The sequence below is a fragment of the Delphinapterus leucas genome, chromosome 2 (genome assembly GCF_059928025.1).
Source record: "Delphinapterus leucas isolate spDelLeu-1000000601 "Yukka" chromosome 2, BTC_Dleu_Yukka2, whole genome shotgun sequence".
Classification (NCBI taxonomy): Eukaryota; Metazoa; Chordata; class Mammalia; order Artiodactyla; family Monodontidae; genus Delphinapterus; species Delphinapterus leucas.
In genome coordinates, this window is record NC_143130.1 from 145,124,114 (window position 1) to 145,142,881 (window position 18,768).

At 42.9% G+C, this 18,768-nt stretch overlaps 1 protein-coding gene across 4 annotated transcripts in view; it reads left to right on the forward strand.

The window, feature by feature from the left end:
* Positions 1–5,303: 5,303 nt before the first annotated feature.
* FNTB (farnesyltransferase, CAAX box, subunit beta) overlaps positions 5,304–18,768 on the forward strand; it is an 88,980-nt gene continuing 75,515 nt past the window's right edge. For 3 of the 4 annotated variants that reach the window (XR_002644090.2, XM_022570346.3, XM_022570349.3), the window contains exon 1: positions 5,304–5,570. Coding sequence is in view for 3 of the 4 variants with exons in the window: in XM_022570346.3 (XP_022426054.1) it covers positions 5,427–5,570 (144 nt within the window). In the remaining variant the exon portion in view is untranslated. The remainder of the gene's footprint in view (positions 5,571–18,768) is intronic. The other variant, XM_022570344.3, reaches the window with a different exon arrangement.

Consider the following 18,768-nt stretch of genomic DNA (forward strand, 5'->3'; position numbering starts at 1 on the left):
GTATAATTGACATATAACATTATATTGGCTTCAGGTGCACAACAAAATAATTCAGTATTTGTATACATTGTGTGTGCTACAGGAAATAAGAATGAAAATAGAATTTCACAATTTCCACATTCTAATGTAATTATTTAAAAATCTTTACCAGAGAATATTTACTCTATTGAAACTATTACTAAACACAAGTGTTATATATTAAAAGACCATCTTTGGGAATTCCCTGGCAGTCCAGTGGTTAGGACTCTGGGCTTCCACTGCAGGCGGCCCAGGTTCGATCCCTGGTCAGGGAAGTAAGATCCCACAAGCCGCACAGTGCTGCCAAAAAAAAAAAAAAAAAAAAAAAAGCCATCTTCATTATTCCTTTCCTATTTTCTCCCACTACATTTTGTGTGTGTATTATGTCTTATTTTATGTCTATCTCTATTTTATATTTATATTTTGTATGTTTACTGTATTTATATGTATACAGTTTCTGTATTTATTAGCTAGTAAGTTCCTGAAGGGTAAGGCTAGTATTATGTTCATTGTCATAATCTTCTACAGTACGTTACACAAACAAGCACTCAAATGTTTATTACAGTGACTGGAAGTCATTTGAGTCATTTAACTTCTTCTGTGCCTATTATGTGCCAGAGAATAAGTGATGAACAATACAAAATACAGCCTTCCCTGAGAGCTTACAGTCTAGTGGGAGGAAGACAGACAGTAAACAACATAAATACATAAGGTATAAAGTCTGTCAGCTGGTGGTAAGTGCTGCGGAGAAAAAGAAAGCAGGGGAGTGGGACAGAGTATTAAAATCTGAGTGAAGACTTCAAGAAATGAGAGGGCAGGCCCTGTCTACATGGGGGGTGGGCAGAGCATTGCTGGGGAGGGGACAGCAAGCATGACCGCTGGGAGGCTGGCACATGCCTAGGGTGGACACGGGACAGCCGGAGGCCAGTGTGGTGGACAGAGTGAACAAACTGGCAAGTGCAAGGAGAAAAGACCAGGTCATGGGGCCTTCTAGGCCAGGGTAAGGACATTGCGGTTGACTCTGAGATGACAAGAGGGCTTCAAGTGAGGGGTTCATTTGCTTATATTGAAGAAGTTCAGTCTGGCTTTTGAGTTTGTATTAGGCTATAGGAGGACAAGAGTGGAAACAGGGAACAGTTAAGAGATGAGTGTGAGAATCCAAGTGACAGATGGTGGTGGCGTGGACCAGGACCTCAGCAGTGGAATTGGTAAGCAGGGGTTAAATTCTGGACGTATTTTCACCAAGATTTATGAGAGAGAGGAGAGCCATCAAGGATGGCTCCAAGGTATTTGGAGGAAAGTGGGAGGATGGAGTTAACTGAGGGGGGAAGGCTGAGGGCATGGGTTTGGAAGAGATACCAGCAGCTCTGTTGTGGACACACTTACCACACTAAGACCCCTACATACGAACCTTCAAGTTGTGAACTTTCAAAGACGCGAACGTGCATTCGCATATCCAATCACGTATTAGTTCACGTGTCTGGTGTACATTGCCACGTGCAGCTTGCCCTCCATCTCCTATTGCTGACGATCCTTCAGCTCTACCATCTTCCACCTCCTCTCCCTCCTCCAGTCAGTAACTCTTCCTGCCTGTTCACTTGATGCCAGCCCCTGCATGCCAGCTGTTGTACTGGACCACTGTACTTTTCAAGGTACTGTACCGTAAGATTAAAAGTGTTTTCTTTATTTTTTGTGTTTGTTTTTTTTTTGTATTATTTGTGTGAAAAGTATTTAAACCTTTTACAGTATAGTACTATATAGCCGATTGTGTTAGGTGGGTACCTAGGCTAACTTTGTTGGACTTAACGAACACGCACTCAGAACGGAACTCCTTCGTATGTAGGGGACTGATTGTATTAGATATCTAAGTGGAAATGCAAATAGGATATGAGAGATGAACTCGAGTTCAGAAGAGAGATCCAGTTTGGAGATATAAATGAGGGGGGTTTCAATCTACTGGTGGTATTTGAAATACTGGGACTGCCTGAGCTACAGGTGAGTGATTGTAGACAGAGAACCCTGAGGGACTCCAAAGTTACAGCGTGAGGGAGATGAGGAAATAGCAAAGGCCGGTACCAGACACTACAAGAAGAAGGTATTTCAAGGGGAAGGGAATGATCAACCCCGTCACATGCTGCTAGGAGGTCAGGTAGGAAGATGAGACAAAGGCTGAGACTGGCCCTTGGATTTAGCAATTAGAAGTTTAACGGGGACTTGACACGAGCCAATGGGGAAGCCAGTTTGGAATGGGTTCAAGAGAGTGGGAGGAGAGGAATTGGAGTGACTGGTAGAGAGGGAATGGGAAATGGGGAGGTAGCTGAAGAAGGAGTGGAATCAAGAGGGTTAAAAATGTCTTTTTTTCCCCCATGAGTGGAGAAGTAGCCTGTTTGTGGGTGATGGGCATGATCAAGTACAGGAACAATTTGATGTCTTAAGAGAGTCAAGGGAGAATGGGCACGAGGGGGAGGGAGGGATTGGCCCTAGGTAAGAGCTGGGTAACACTTGTATCCAGGAGACAGGAGGGACAGGGACTGGGAAGGCAAAGTAGGAGACCACAGATGCAGGGAGAGAAGTAATTGTTGGGGAGAAAAATTAATTACCTAGCAGGATAATGGATGAGTTCTTTCCATTTTCCAAACTCTCCAAAATATGTATTATTACATAGATTTGCAAGATATTAAAGGAAACAATCCTTGCTGACATATGGACTTGTGTGAGTAATGCAGTGAAAGCGGTTCTAAAGCTTACTCTAGAAGCTACTCTAGGGTCAGAAGTGCCCTCTAGTGGTTCATTTAGACCTTTACTTTTTTTTCTTATTTTCTTGCTCTAGATAGAAGTGCAAAATAACACTATCCACATTTTATATTATTTTTTAAAAAAACAATTACAGTTCACAGTTTAATTTAGAAAAATATCATACACTGGGTAAAATAAACCCAAACCATCTGCGGTCCAAGCTGGAGTGACTATTAATTAATTATCATTGCTAAGACTTTCTCTTGTAAATACATCATTCTCCGCCATACTGCCAGTATTTATGTACATTCTGCTTCTTGAATGAGTCATTTTATTAAACTCAGAGGAAGGACAACTGGTGGGCCGCCGCTGATCCAAGGCTGAAAATTCTTTTTGATGCTCCGAAGAGTATAAATTCCTCATATTTTCCATTCCTTGTTTCACTTGATTTTGTTGTCATTGGGTTTCCTCTGCCTGGTATGTTCTCTCAACCTGGGTGGGTTAACGCATTTCCTCATGATCTTCCAGACTACCTTCAGTCTCCCCTGCTATGCAATCTCACAGCGTGCCGTGCTTCTTTCTCCCTCATGCCATTTCCCTCAACTGCAATAAAACAGTCAATTCTGTAATGATCGTTTAACGTCTGTTTCTTCTGGTAAATCACGAGACCCGTAAGGGCTGAGAATGTGTGTGTCTTGTTCACCACTCTCTCCTCAGCACTTAGTTCAGTGCCCAGCACATGAACAGACACTATCCTGCAGGAGACTCTTGCCACGGCTCCATTAACATGGTTCAGATCCCACCGTGGAGGAGATTGCGTTTCAGAAATAGAATTCTATTTCCTGAATACAATTGGCAATTGCTTTAGGTGCACCAGTAACAGATGTAATAATCTGTTACAAAACTGTTCCAGCTACTCTTTCAGTAGTTCAATTTAAATTTCTAGCTGGCAAAGCAACACTTTACAAAGAAGGCAGAATCCTTAGATATGACCCAGACCTTAACAGATCATTTTTTCCAAAATAGAACTAAGGCAAAGACAATAAGATGCCAATGCAGAGGAAATAATAATGAGACTATTTCACGTTGTACAGCCATATCTGTGACCCTAACCCACACACCTACTTATTCCCAGATTTAGAAATATTCCGGCACCTCCAGGACTTAACTCAGCAACGGTATCTCTAAAATGGACAGGGCGATAGTGTTTACCTACCTGAGGCCCGTAGGCCATCCCAGCCTCATCCTTAGACACTGGAGTCTGAGAACAGGGGAATGGCTTGTTGTGAAGGATGGCACCACGGTCCCCTGGGTCCTGGACATGTGGTTCGGAATTTAGTGGGAACAGAGTAAAATGCTCCGAGCAGGAAGTTGGGTTTGTGTCTATCTGGAAAGTCTGTTATTATCTTATCTTCTCCCACCCCCAAAACCCTCACCCCCACTCTAAATAGTTTAACCTCTTGGTGTTATAATTTTGGTGCAGTCTTTTTGTTGTGGGCCCTGAAAGAGGTCCTCTTCTATTGCTTGTCCAAAGGTAGCAGGGTTTTCCTAAAATCACAGCTTGAACATTTAATGGAGGCATATATGATGATTAACTCCACTCAATAGGAATTTCTTTTATTCAGAACACCTTCAGATTAAACATCAGAATGAATACAAACACACATGAGTATATTTATGGCGTGTTCTGTCAAGCTTGCTGGCCCTTCCCTCATGAGGCGCTTCCCCATGTTGTTAACACGGTTGTCTCCTTGTCATCCTTCAGGTCTCGGCTTACATGTCACTTACTCAGAGAGGCTTGGCCAGACCACCCAATCTAATTAGTCCCCTCCTCGTTTACTTTCTCTCACAGACCCTGTTATTTTTCTTCATACAATTCATCACTAGCGTTCACAGATTTTTTAGTGTTCGTTCACTTAATTCTATCAATTCCATTAGGCTGTAAGGTTCTCGGGGGGGGGGACGTTGTTTGTTTCGTTCACTTTTGTATTCTTGAGGCCTAGCACGGGTGCCTGACATGTAGTAGGTGCTCTATAAAAAAAATTGCTGAATAAATGAGTGAATACTTTCTTGGTTGTTTCACTTACACTTGTCCCTTCTACTGAGTTTTAGTTCCTGCTACTGCACTCTAACCCCCAAATTGATAGGAGAGAATTGCAGTGCCACGTCCCTCCATCACTGACTACTGAGGTGGCAATTCCTTTGTGGAGAAGCTGCTGGTTTCTCTTGGGCGGTTGTCATGTACCCAAAGGTGTGCAATAATTCTGTTCATAATAGTATGACTGAGGCAATCAGGAGAGCTGTCAGAAATGCCTTTTTAAAAGTTACCCTCATTGGGTTCTTGGGCACCCGAAACTGTGAACTACTGACATAAGTAAGTGAGAATGAGCAGAATGTTGAAAAGGTGTGTGTATGGGAAATGAAATTCAGATGTACACATCCTTCCTTGCGCGCCACGAAACTGAGCCTCTTGCAGCAGCTCCTCTGCCCAATGGGGGGCGGCAGCATTCCAGCAACTCACTCCCTGAGGTTGTGTAGGCGGCAGGAGCGATTCGCGTTCAAAATCTTTTGACTCTACCCGCTCTCCGTAGCGCCTTAGCCCGCTAGAGTTTCAAGGCGCGCTGTTCTTTGACGAAGCTGAGTCTTATACACCGCCTGCTGCTTTCCAGAGCATGGCTTCTCCGAGTTCCTTCACCTACTGTTGCCCTCCATCTTCCTCCCCTGTCTGGTCAGAGCCGCTGTACAGTCTGAGGCCCGAGCACTCGCGGGAGCGGTTGCAGGACGACTCGGTAGAAACAGTCACGTCCACGGAACAGGTGAGCTGGCTTGACTGGGCGAGGCGCCCGCGCGGGGGCTTCTGGGAGCGGGAGTCTGGTCCTCAGGGCCGCCGGGGTGCGGAACCCACCCGGGAACTACAGCTCCCACAGTGCTCCGCGGCGCCCCCCCCCCCACCTCTGGGACGCTCCCGGCGCCCAGGCTTGGGCTGGAGAGTGGAATGCTTGTGGGGCCGGTTGGGGAGGGGTCGTTGTCAAGGTTGGAGGGAGAGGACAGTACCTGGGCCCCCTCTGCCTTAGGGAGCGGAGAAAATCTTGTTCTGTGCCTGGAGGACTGAAGCAGCCCGGGTGGGTCGGACAGCCCACTCCATTTTGCCAGACATCGGGAGGTTCTCGTATGGATAATGCACTTTCCCCACCCTGCTTATAGTTTTGGGACATAGAGGGGAAAAGAAGTGGCCAGACTGCGGTCATGCCATTCCATGATGTTTAATTTATAACCCACAGTGCCAGGTTTGACGCCTGCATCGTGGGGGGACATTTTAGTAGCCATTCAATCATTTGAGCACCAGCAGTGTGTTGGTCACAATGTCGAACAATGGAAATGCAAAGAAATAAAACAGCCCCTGATCAGGAGCATGGCACAGCCTGGTTGGGGAAGACAGAGAGGAAAACAGCACAGTTTGGGAAGTGCTGTAATAAGAGTGTGAATTTTGTACTACTTGCCATTCACTGAGGCCTCGAAGTAGATGGGACCTATCACTTTGAAACGTGTTTGCGGAATGAGTAGTGAATTATAGTTTTGTTTTTCTTCTCGTTCCTCAATTGGAATTGGTCCCAAGTTAGTTATTGTGGAAATGGTTACCCATCTGTCACTAGAAGTGATCAGAATGATTTTTTTTAGCACTAACAAGTAAGCATCAGGCTGCTTACTAAAATAAGATCTCTTAGTAAGATCAATCCCTAGGCTTAATCTTGGAGGGACCTGCTTTGATTTTCATGCCTGAGGTTGGAAGCCTCAGTTTTGGCAAAAATTAGTAATGATAATTATTATATTGTATATTTATGACTAAAATAACAGAAGCAAGGGCTTGAATACACACGTATACACATAGTAGCAGAGGGAATATTTTAACTGGAGATTTAAGTTTCATGGGTTTTAGGGTAGAAAGGAAACTTACCTTTTGAATCTAGCTTCCCAGGTTAGTTAGCCCACCAGTGTGTCCTTCTACAGAAATCTTCTGCAAAAAATTGCAAAGAAATCTCCCATCAATGAAAAAGCTACTACAGGATCTTTGCAGTATTCCTAAGTGATGGATTGTTCAGTGGATTCAGGTCAAGCCTTTTTCTTTTTATCTGACCTAAGACTATGGGGTCACCTTTTGCGTAGTTAACTGAATTGACCCAGCAGGTGAGGCTATGGATAGATAAAATGTTAGTGGAGAAAAGGGAATCAGAATTTGGTCTAATTTGCGGACCAGAACAGAGACCTCCATGGTTAGAGGGGTAAGTCAAAAACAGGAGCATCACCAGGAGCTTTACTGATCTGCTCTTTCTCTTTTGCTTACACTATTTTTTCAGTCACATGCCCTGCTTAATTCCTATGAGGGAAAAACCAGCACTTATGTTCTAAGTGCTTAGATATAATGAGCGATGCAGAAATGGATGCAACAAGGTACCGGCCTGCAAAAGGGTTGGCCAAAGTCTGGGCCAGGTGTGGAAACTAGGTTCTGATATGGAGCACTGGTACTGTAGGATGTCTTTCAGATCTAGGCCCAACTGTGTGGTGGATAGCAAAGCATCTTATACTTCTTTTCCGTGTCATTATTCCAGCTCACGTTTTAAAAGTCTAAGATAAACAGTTCCAGATCATAGGAAGATAACATGGTATCTCATTCTCATGGCTTCCTCAATGTTTTAATCATTATAGTGTCCATTTATTGGGTTCCATACACAATAAATGCTCTCCATACATTGTATCATTCAATCCTTACACATTTTACAGAGGAGAAGACTGAGTCTTATAGAAGGACTAGGTTGGTAGGTTAATGATCATATAGTCGTAAGAAGAAACAACCTTGCTAGGAGTTGTTTACAGAAGACACTGCTGTCATTCCTTTGGTTCTGACTGAAGATTCCATTTATTCTTAGGGGTTTACTGACAGCACTCAATTTTGTGCCATTGCCAATAAAAAATGCTTGCCACCTGCTTCCTGTCTGATTATCAGGAGCCTATTTATTTGCTTAACAATGATTTGATAGTAGGAGTGAAACCTCTGAACAGTGGAAAGAGTCCTTAGCTATGGGTTCTTCTGTTCCATTCATTCATTTTCATTCATGCAACAAATACGTGAGTGCCTTCTTTGTGCCAGGCACTGTTCTAGACACTGGGTATAAGGGAGTGAACAAAAGAGGCCAAGTGGACGCCTTTATGAAACTTTTGTTCTAGGCCAGAGAGGCAGTCAATTAAAAAGGAGAAAAAAATATCTATCCATCCATCTATCTATCTAATGTTAGAGAGAAGTGCTGTGGAGAAAAATAAAGCAAGATAAGGGAGATAGATGTGCCAGGCATGGGTGGGATAGGAGCGAGGGAGGTTTTTATATAAGGTGGTAAAGGAAACCTCTGCTGATGTAACGTTTTAGCTGAGAGCTGAAGTAGGTGAGGGGACAAGCCATGTGTGTATCTGGGGGAAAAGCATTCTGGGCAGAGAAGGCAGCAAGTACAAAGGACCTGAGGCGGGGTGTGCCTGGTGAGTGGAGAGCTACTGAGTAGAGAGGTTAGCAAACAGAACAGGAGATAAGGTTGGATCTCGTACTTTCAGATACACTGATTGAGATGGGAAGACATTTGGCTGAATAGCTTCCATTTACCTCCCCACATTCACTCTACCCTTTTCTACCCTGCTCTGTAGATGTGCCCCAGGAGGTGGACCTGCACTGACAGGCAACCTTGCTTTCTGCCTTCTGTTTGCATTTGGCCATGGGGAGTATTGATAGGGGATGAGAGTGAGGGAGAAGGATGAGATTGGCGTATATATTCCCTTCCCGCAGGATTGTGTGGGCTGGAGTGTCTCTAGACTTAGGGTCACATCTCCAATTAGGTGCCTTCTCGGTGGAGCTCTCTGTCTCCCTCTCTACCCCTTCTCTTCACATTTCAGGTCTAGAAGGGGATGAAGTACCTTTGTGTTGCTAGCCGCTGTGTTATGATGTGAACTCTCCTCAAATCACCCACTTTGAATGTGCCATCTGTTTCCTCCGAGGAGTCAGACTGATCTATGATTGAAGGGTTTTGACACAATCTGTTGAGCATTTCAGCAGGCTCATTTAGGTCGCTGTTGAGAGTAGATTGTGAGGAGGCCAGCGTGGGTGCAGGGAAACCAGTTAGTGGCTGTTGCAGAACTGCAGTTGACACGTGATGGCAGCTTCGCTCAGGGCTGTGGTAGTAGAGGTAATGAGCAGTGGTGAGATTCTGGGTATCTTTTGAAGGTCTCTGTTGTGACAGGCTGTTTTATTTCTTGACAAGCTGATGAATTTGATGCTCGGAGAACCTTTTATGACTCCAGAAAGCAAGATGTGGTTGTATTATTAGCGATTGTCTTCCTTTTTTGTGCCACCTGCCGTCACCCCATTGCAAATGCTCTGTGATTCAGGCCGGTAGGGTAATACCGGTACAATCTCAGAGGTAGCAGGTTTGCCAACAACAGTTGTTACTGAAGGTACTACTTTTGTTTTCCCTTTAGACTGCCCTTGAACAGGGGCAGAAATATTCTCCATTTGAAATGGCATGATGTCATTAGACGACATTCAGTCAAGTGCCAGTCAACTCTGAGGGGAATCTAGAAGAATTATTTGTCTCAGTCAAAATTCTTTTCTCTTAGAGGGAAAAAAAAAAAAAGAAGAATATGCCGGAAGCAATCACAGAATGACTCAGCAGAGCATGTAATGAAGTGCTAAATTATGACTGCATTGCATGAGGATTTCAGGGAGTGGAAGCCGATCTGTTGCGGGGTGAGGCGGTCAGGACAACTTCATGGAGGATGTGGGACTCGGGTTAGGCTGTAAAGGATGGAGTTGGGGCGGCAGCCATGCCAGTGGGAGGAGCCGTTACGAGGGAAAGACCAGGTTGGCTGTGGTAGGGAATTAGGTCAGCTGGATGGGTGGGGCTGACCTGATGACGAGTGAGTGCTGGTGGCGGGTGGGGACAGGATGGAGAGCCAGGCTAAAGAGCTGGCTGCAAGTGACGGGCATTGCACCACTGCAGATCCTGAAGGAGGGAACATTAGGGATCCAGGAATGAATCCCGAACTCCTGCTGTTGACTTGTTTCAAGTTCTAGTATCTGAAAGATTATTAAACAGAGGTGGAGCAAGTCCCTAAATATAGTCACACTAACTAGATTTTTATGCTTCTGATAGATGGGACCAGAGCTCTGCTTGTTAAGTGGTCAGTAGGCTAGCTATGTGAATCAATTTTATCTTATTGAAATTCAGCATATACCATGTTGCCCAACTATTAGAAAGTGCAAATATCAAAATTTCCCCATTTTCCCTATTAAAAAGTCCCCTAAAGTGTTTTTTGGTCAACTTGAGAATACACATACTATTAGGTATGTAGGTAAACAAACCAAAGGCTTGTTTACACGATTTGCATTTTAAATTTAGGTACCTGTGCCTATTTAAAATCACATACTTTATAAAATCACACTAATTTAGAAATATTGTTCTTTCTCCTCCTCATAAATTCATAAAACATTTGTCTTCAAACTCTTCACATCCATCTTTGACCTTTGTGTTTTTATCATCACTGGAGCTATACTTTGGGTCAGTGAATATGTTTTTGCAGACCACACTTTCAGTTTTTTGAGATCCATCCCTTTTAAATATGGGGAAGATATTGAACATTTTATCACAAATTACAATTCTAATTGTTTTACAGTGTGTCCAGTTGGTGCATATCTTTGATCATCGCAACTTAAACACTTTATTAACTTTTAAAGCGATCTTTAAAAGGGTTTACAGTGGCAGTTTGCACGTGCAAGTGTGAGTTCATATCCCCAGGAATTAAATCTGTGTTTAATTTGTCTCCTTTCATTGATACCATCAGCTGACTTCTGTAGGCAGCCAACACCAGACCTTGACTGAGGTTGTTTCAGGATGATGTGTCAACCTCAACTCATACTTTGTATTCAAAATAAGGAATTGAAAGAACTCCCCACAGCAAGAGTTACTTTGTAAGGATTTCTTATAAGGTGACTTGTTTTTTCTGAGGGATAATTTTTTTTTAGGAAGAATCCTTTTCTTATAGTTAATCTATTAATGATTCTTTTACCACATCTTCAGCAATAGCATGAGTCTCAGGCAGCAAATCTGCTTTCTGGAAGGGTCCTCCTCTGGGAGAGAGGGGGAGATGTAGGGAGAAGGGAAGGTCTATGGTACGAAAGTTGGTGCATCATGAGATTTGCTTTAGATAGAAGCTGTGAAAGAGAAAATTCTAAATGCATTTGTTGTTTTTTACCACTCAGCTATGAATGGATATTATTCTGTGCTTCCGATTGGATTTCTAGAAGAATTCCAGGAGCTATGTTTTAAACAGAGCTGTCAAGAATGCAGGCAGATGGTTAGATCTGCATCTATGTTGCCATGGCACCTAAGTCTTGGGGACGTGGGTGCAGTCACTTCATCTCTGACCCCTAGATTCTCACATAATCTCTCCATCGTTGAAAACCACAAAGTAATATACATACTAGTTTATAGCATGTACACAGACTATACACAACACAAATATATATTTATTAGTTTATATTATATAAAGATACATGTGCATATACATCCACATAAATATATAGTAGGGGAGGAAAAAACCTTTTCCTCTATCCAGCTTAGGTTCTCTAGCTGGGGCCCTGTAAATTAGACTGACCAAAGACAGATTAACAAGAGAAAAATAAACAGAAATTTATTAACATGTGCATTGTTGTGTACACATGGGAGACCTATCGATGAGTCACCCAAAGGGGTAGTTAGAACTTGAGTTTATATGCCATTTTAGGCTAAAACAAAGAAAAGCGTTTGGGGCTTCTGGGTTAGGGAGACAACTTATGTTTCCCCTAAGTCCAGGAAAAGTATGGTAAACAAGAGTTGTTTAGTAAGGTTTGTTATTCAGATTTAAGTCCGTGCCTTCTCCATAGATAAGAGTTGTTAGGAGTTCTCCACTTCCTGGTGTGGAGAGGGAGACATCTTTGCAAAAGGAAACTTAATGCCCTGTTTTTAGAGCTTTTCCTTCACCTCCTGGTTATCAATGGCCTTTAGCTCAAAATAATCTATATGCCAACGAGGCATATTTTGGGATGGCATATTCTAGGACTCCTCAATATGTATAATCTTACTTCGGCAAACGTAAAACCATTCTGTACGTAGCAACACCTAGCCTGTGCCCTGTCAGAAGCAGGGGTAAACTTCTGACAAACTAGTAGACTTACCTCTGAACTCTTGTGTTCCCCTTTCGTCATATCCTAAATGATCAAGTGCCTCATGACTGGAAAAGTGAGAGATGTACTGTTAGGACTAAGTTATGTTATAAAGAGGCTTGGGAGGGCAAGCAAGGGTTTTCTAGGTATGTCTCTACTGGAGAGTTAGAATTGCTGGGTTGTAGGGTCTGTGCCTCTTCAGTGTTATTACCTGCTACCATGTTGCCCTCCATAGTGACTCTAGTAATTTAAGCACTAGTTAGTGGTGTACTGGAGATCTGTTTTGTCCACATCCTCTGTAAGACCTGATATTGTTGGCGGTCAGCGGTCTTAATTTGGGAAAAATAGTATCTTTTACATATGTTCCAAATATCTTCCCCTAGGCTCTTGTTTGCCTTTAACCTTGCTTATATTTATGTTCTTCTTTGTCTTTTTCCTTATAGTTTGGGCTTTTTGAAGAAATCTTTATCCCAAGAATATAAAGATATTCTCCTATATGCTGTTTTAATGACTTGACTCAAGTTTTTCATGTTCAAATTTAATCAACCTGGAATTTATTTATTTATTTTTAGGGTGAGAGATAGGAAGTAATTTTTACACTAGCAACACTTACTGTCCATGTTTTTTCCTTTGATATTGGATTTTCCCATCTCTGCCTTAAACCAAGTTTTCATATATGCATGGGCTTTTAGGAATTCTTTAATGAAAAATGCTGTTAGAGGAGGATTATTGAATATTATAGCACAGCGATGATAAGCACCTGTCCTTTGAATGAGGCAGGTTACTGCTGATAACATAGCCTGTGGATCTGTAGGCCATTGGGAACTTTTTTCTAGTGTTCATTTTGGTTTATGATTTAAACTTAGTTTTCCTTCATTACTTCTGGAACACCTGATGTTAAAACAAGGTTTTTTTTAAGGGAATTGGCAGTGAGGGCAGTGGGTCTCAAACCTGGCTGACCATTAGAATCACCTGGGGAGCTTTTGGTCTTGCCCACCACCCCGGGTTGTACCCTAGACCAATTAAGACAGAACCTTTGAGGGTGGGACCCAGGCATCAGTATTTTTTAAGCTCCTCAGGTAATTCTAATATGCAGCCAGGGTTGAGAACCCATGGTTCATAAGGGATCTCAGCCTTGATAGAGAGGAATGCCAGCTGGTTAAGGAGACTAGGTCAACTCTGACCTCCCTCTGAATTTTGTACTCAAAGTATTAGGATATTTGTTCAGAGGAATGTTTTACCTTCTCACCTTCGTTTATCCTTTGCTAATTAAGAAGAAGAAAAGTGTGGTGAGCAGGTTAAAAAAAAAACAGCAATAATTATAAGTTAAGAAAGTCCTGGGCTTCCCTGGTGGCGCAGTGGTTGAGAGTCCGCCTGCCGATGCAGGGGACGCGGGTTCGTGCCCCGGTCTGGGAAGATCCCACATGCCGCGGAGCGGCTGGGCCCGTGAGCCATGGCCGTTGGGCCTGCGCATCCGGAGCCTGTGCTCTGCAACGGGAGAGGCCACAACAGTGAGAGGCCCGTGTAACGAAAAAAAAAAGAAAGTCCTATTTGACGTCAAACTCAAGCATCAGCCTCTGAGCTGAAATCCAGTGACTGTTACCACTACTAAAAAAAAACACCTTTGATCTATCAAACATCAGCATGCATCAGAATCCTCTGGAGGACTTGTTAAAAAGAATCCTCTGGGTGGGCCCCATCCCAGTAGTTTCTGATTCTATACGTCTATGACCTGAGAGTTTACATATTTAACAAGATCAGCTTGGTTGCAGGTAAACTGCCTCTGAGCTACTTGATCTAATGGTTGCTGTTGCTGGTTTTTTAATCCATTCTCCTATTGATGGACAACTGAGCTGTTGCCAGATTTTGGATATAATGAATAATGCTGCTATAAACATTCTTGTAGAAGTCTTTTTATGATCATGTGTTTTCATGGGTAAAAACCTACAGGTGGAATTGTTGGATCACAGGGTAGGTGTATGTTTAGTTTTAAACGAAACTGCTGGCCTTTTCCAGAGTGATCAGACATGTTACATTCTCATCAGCAGTGTGTGAGGGCTCTGGTTCCTCTACATCCTTGCCAACATTTGGTGTTTTCCCTCTTTTCAACTTCAGTCATTCTGCTGGTGGGTGTGGAGAGGTATTGTTAAAGAAAAAATTATTCATGACAGTTGTTAAAGGAAGACTTTGTTCAAGGAGGACTGCTATGATGGGGTTTTGCAGTAGGGGAGAGAGATTGGGCTCAAGTCTGAAAACAGCAAGGAAAGGTGGGAATTTATAGCCAAGGAGCAAGGTGGGGGGATTGGTGGATGGTAAATTAGTAAGAGGAATCATCAAAGGTAGGTGGGGAATCTGGCTAAACTGACTTAAAAGGATTCCTTGTGAAGGCAGGTCAAGGTGGTCAGACATCACTGGGGGAAGGTGGAGGATGGGGAACCTGATCAGATAGTGGGGATGGGGGATTCTGGCTAAACCAACTTAGCAGGATTCTTGCTAAAAATAGGTAATACAAGGATGGACACAGAAGTATAAAAGTCAAGGCGTAGTTGGGAGGAGGATTCAGAGGAGCCTGACTAAAGTTTGGTCAAGGAAAGTCTCTGCTGGTGTCACACTGTAGAGTATTTGCTTTTAAATGGACAGAAACACTCTCTAATTGGTTTAAACATTTATTTAGCTACTATACATATAAAGTACTGGTGGATGTGTGTGCAGATGTATTTGACTTTTCAAAAATCTTTCTTATGCCTAGATAACGTAGTTGTGATGCAATCTTGGTTCCTCCAACTTTTTATTACAAAAAATGTCAAATATACAGAAAAATTGACAGTATCTGTTTGTCCTCCACCTAGTCCCCCCCCATATAAACTGTTCAAGGATAAATTTTAAAAGAAGATAAAATCAAGACTCACACAAATATAAAATGAACACATGTCCAAGATTTTATTTGACTCATGGACCCAGTAAGATATTACAGCTAGTTCAGACAGGAACTCAACATACCACCTTTAAAGTCAGATAGGGATGCTGAACTAAATTTGCAAATGGATGCAAAACTGGGCAATATTCATTATTACTTGCATTTACAAGTACTTCCATTTTACTAGATACAATTTGTATTTCTGTGGACAGAAATTGTTTGCATTACTATCAGTTTTCTGCAAATTCTACCTCTACAGAACTGTGAGATAGTCTTGTCAAGGACAAAAGTGGAGGGACTTCCCTGGCGGTCCAGTGGTTAAAGACTTCTCGCTTCCACCACAGGGAACATGGGTTCCATCCCTGGTCGGGGGAACTAAGATCTCACATGCCGTGCAGCTTGGCCCCCCCGCCCCCCCCCCCACAAAAAAAGGACAAAGGTGGAGATAACCCAGTTGAAACCATGCAACTCAGATTGGGACTCAAACCCAGCCAAAACTCGGATTGGGACTTGAGCCCACGAGGCTGGGACTTGAACCTGGCCAAAACCCCAGTCTTCCAACTGAGATCACACACCTGGTTTCAGAACTTAATGAAGCTCAGGTTCTTGATGTCTCATTGCAGAAAGAATTCAGGGAGAGACAAAGTGATAGATAAGAAGTGGATTTATTTAGAGAGAACCACACTCCACAGAGTGTGGGCCATCTCAGAAGGCCAGAGTGGCACCAGGGTACGGGGTTGTCAGTTTTTATAGGGGTGGGTAATTTCATAGGCTGATGAGTGGGAGGGGTATTTCAGCTATTTGGGGAAGGGGCGGGGATTTCCAGGAGTTGGGCCACGGCCCACTTTTTTTTTTTAATTTTTTAAAAATTTATTTATAGTTGGCCGCGTTATCTTCGTGCAGCGGGGCTACTCTTCGTTGTGGTGCTTGGGCTTCTCATTGCGGTGGCTTCTCTTGTTGCAGAGCACAGGCTCTAGGTGCACGGGCTTCAGTAGTTGCGGCTCACAGGCTCAGTAGCTGTGGCGCACGGCTCTAGTTGCTCCGCGGCATGTGGGATCTTCCCGAACCAGGGCTCGAACCCATGCCCCCTGCATTGGCAGGCGGATTCTTAACCACTGCACCACCAGGGAAGCCCCCGCCCACTTTTTGATCGTTATGGTCAGTCTTAGAACTGTCTTGGTGCCTGTGGGTGTGTCATTTAGCTTCCTGATGTGTTACAATGAGTGTATACTGAGACTCAAGGTCTAGTGGAAGTTGACTTGTCTGCCATCTTGGACCCATTTGGTTCTAATCAGTTTATGTCATGTCCTCCGGCTATGTCATTCTTTCAAGGGTAGTGCCTTGCCCCCTTCCCTCCTGTTTCATTCCCCCCTCAGAGATTTTATCCCATATTCTTTTTTTTTTTTTTTTTTTTGTGGTACGTGGGCCTCTCACTGTTGTGGCCTCTCCCATTGCGGAGCACAGGCTCTGGACACGCAGGCTCAGCGGTCATGGCTTACGGGCCCAGCCGCTCCGCGGCATGTGGGATCCTCCCGGACCGGGGCATGAACCTGTGTCCCCTGCATCGGCAGGCGGACTCTCAACCACTGCACCACCAGGGAAGCCCCTATCCCATATTCTTATGGGAAGCAGAAGGGCGATGGTCCGTCTTCTGTAACTGCTTCACCCTGCCTGTCAGGGAGTAAAAATCTCTGGATGCCTGATCTAGGGGCCCCAGGGGCAATACAGCTCCTTGTTCTAAGTCAGTATGGGCTGGAGTCCTCGCATAGCCATCATCTTGGCGTGGAACTGTTGTAACTGCTTCCAAGGCCTTTCTGTGAATCTCCTTGAGGATGAAGCACTTTTTGTAACAGCATCAGAGTACAAAAATATCAGTAAATGACAAAAGGCTTAAAAGGCATGGTTAAACATCTGGTAACAGTGTAATCGATAAAGAGATGTGGTTATAATAGCCAGAGTTACAAATGATTACATTTAACTTAACATACGAAATAATCCTAGTTAAATATTTCTCTCTAAGATACCTCAGGGGCCCTCTAAAGTACCCCAAAGTTAGCTGGAAATCAAAAGAAACAATTAAAATTTGACATTTGGGAAGCTTGTCAAAAAGTTTCAAAACACTTGGTCAAATAAGATCATAGGTCACTGTGAGACAATACTTATTCCCTAACTAAAGTTACAGGAGATCTCAAAAACAAATACAGATCACTTAAAAGGCAAAGAAACATACCAAATCCAGTCTTGTCCCAGCCCATTCCCAGCAAAATCCATTTACCCAACTAAATTTAATCCAGTCTTAGAAAATCCTGATCATGTATAACTCTTTTCAGTATTCTTCATTCTTCACACCTTCTTTTACTAAAAACACATATCTTACTTTTCTTAAAAGTTTTTTCACATTGAGTTACTTGTTGACAAAGTTGTAACAGAAAAAGGTCTTATTTGACCTCTAATAAACCTAAGTACAACAGAAGGATTATACTTGACATTGATCATTGATGACTCTAACAGGTCTGTGTTAATCAAACCAACAAGCTTAAGCCACCTTCAATACCAGGTATCAGTTTAGTACTGAATATTTTTCAGATGACATGAACCTGAAATGCACTCTGGCCATATTATTTTCTATTTCTGAATATTTACTTAAGCACTGAATTTTTTTTAAGCCAGTTAAGTAGAGCTCTTTTACGAATTCATTTTTGGCAATATCACATGCCTACAACACACATATAGATACATATGAACACACAAACAAACACAGAGGCCTCAGTTCCCATTCCAAAATTTCAGTCCTGAGTCAGATACAACATAAAACCTATCAGTTACAAGGGGTTGGATTCAAATTGGGCTTCTGGCAGATGGAACAAATCAAGGTCACCTTATGTAGATGGTTAAACCCTTTTTACTAGTGTTTACAGAAAAGACACTTAGGATTTCTATTTATCCTTGACAAGTCAAGTTCTAAATTATTTTACCTTCTTTTTTAAAATTTGCGTTTAAAAAGATGGCAGAGATAAGGGTTCCTGAGAAGACCCGATAGGACATTTGCATCTCAAAGATACTGGCAAGTTCCTCCTAAGGATGACTGTTTCCCCTTTGTTTAACACTTACAAGTCTCTTAAGATAAATAGGGAAGGTTTGGGGAGTGGTAAAAGGATTGGTGGGTTTTGGATTATTTTTGGAGCCACACCTCCGGTCCTGTAAAGACTACATTTGTGAAACAAGGGCAGTCTTGTTTTCTTTCTCAAAGAATTGGGTGGTTACCTCAATGATATTGAAGGACTGACATACCCATTCATTTAGGTTGGAAAGTTTTACTTTTCCTCATTTAGCTTAGGGGAGAAGGCCTCTTCCAAAATTCCTGTCAGGCTCTGAATATCAGCTATGGTTAGTTTAGTCAGACCAGTGGCCTCCTGTTTTGGTAATCTATTTACAAACATTTTTGAGGATCTTCCCTAGGTTTAAGAAATTTGTATCTTATATTTAGACACTATATAACCCTTTTTACTTAATAACCACTGGCTGGATACCTTTGGCCAAGCCCAGAACCTCGATAGTCCACATTCCAGGGTCTACTAAGTCTTCTATTTTAGCTTCAGATGATCTGTTCCTTTTTGCTTTTTGTTAGAACCATTTGGTGATGAGGGTGGTTCCCTTGCCCCTCAAGAAACAGAGTGGCCCCTAACTTAGTTAATAGATCTCTTCCCATTAAAGGGATGGGACAGTCAGGCACAAACAGGAAGGAATGTAAAAACAGCTGGCCGTTGATCTTGCACAAAAGGGGTTCCAGGAAGGTGTGCCCCTGTCTCTTCCCTAACAACCCCATTATGTATTCCTTATGACTGCTAAGGTTTCCGAT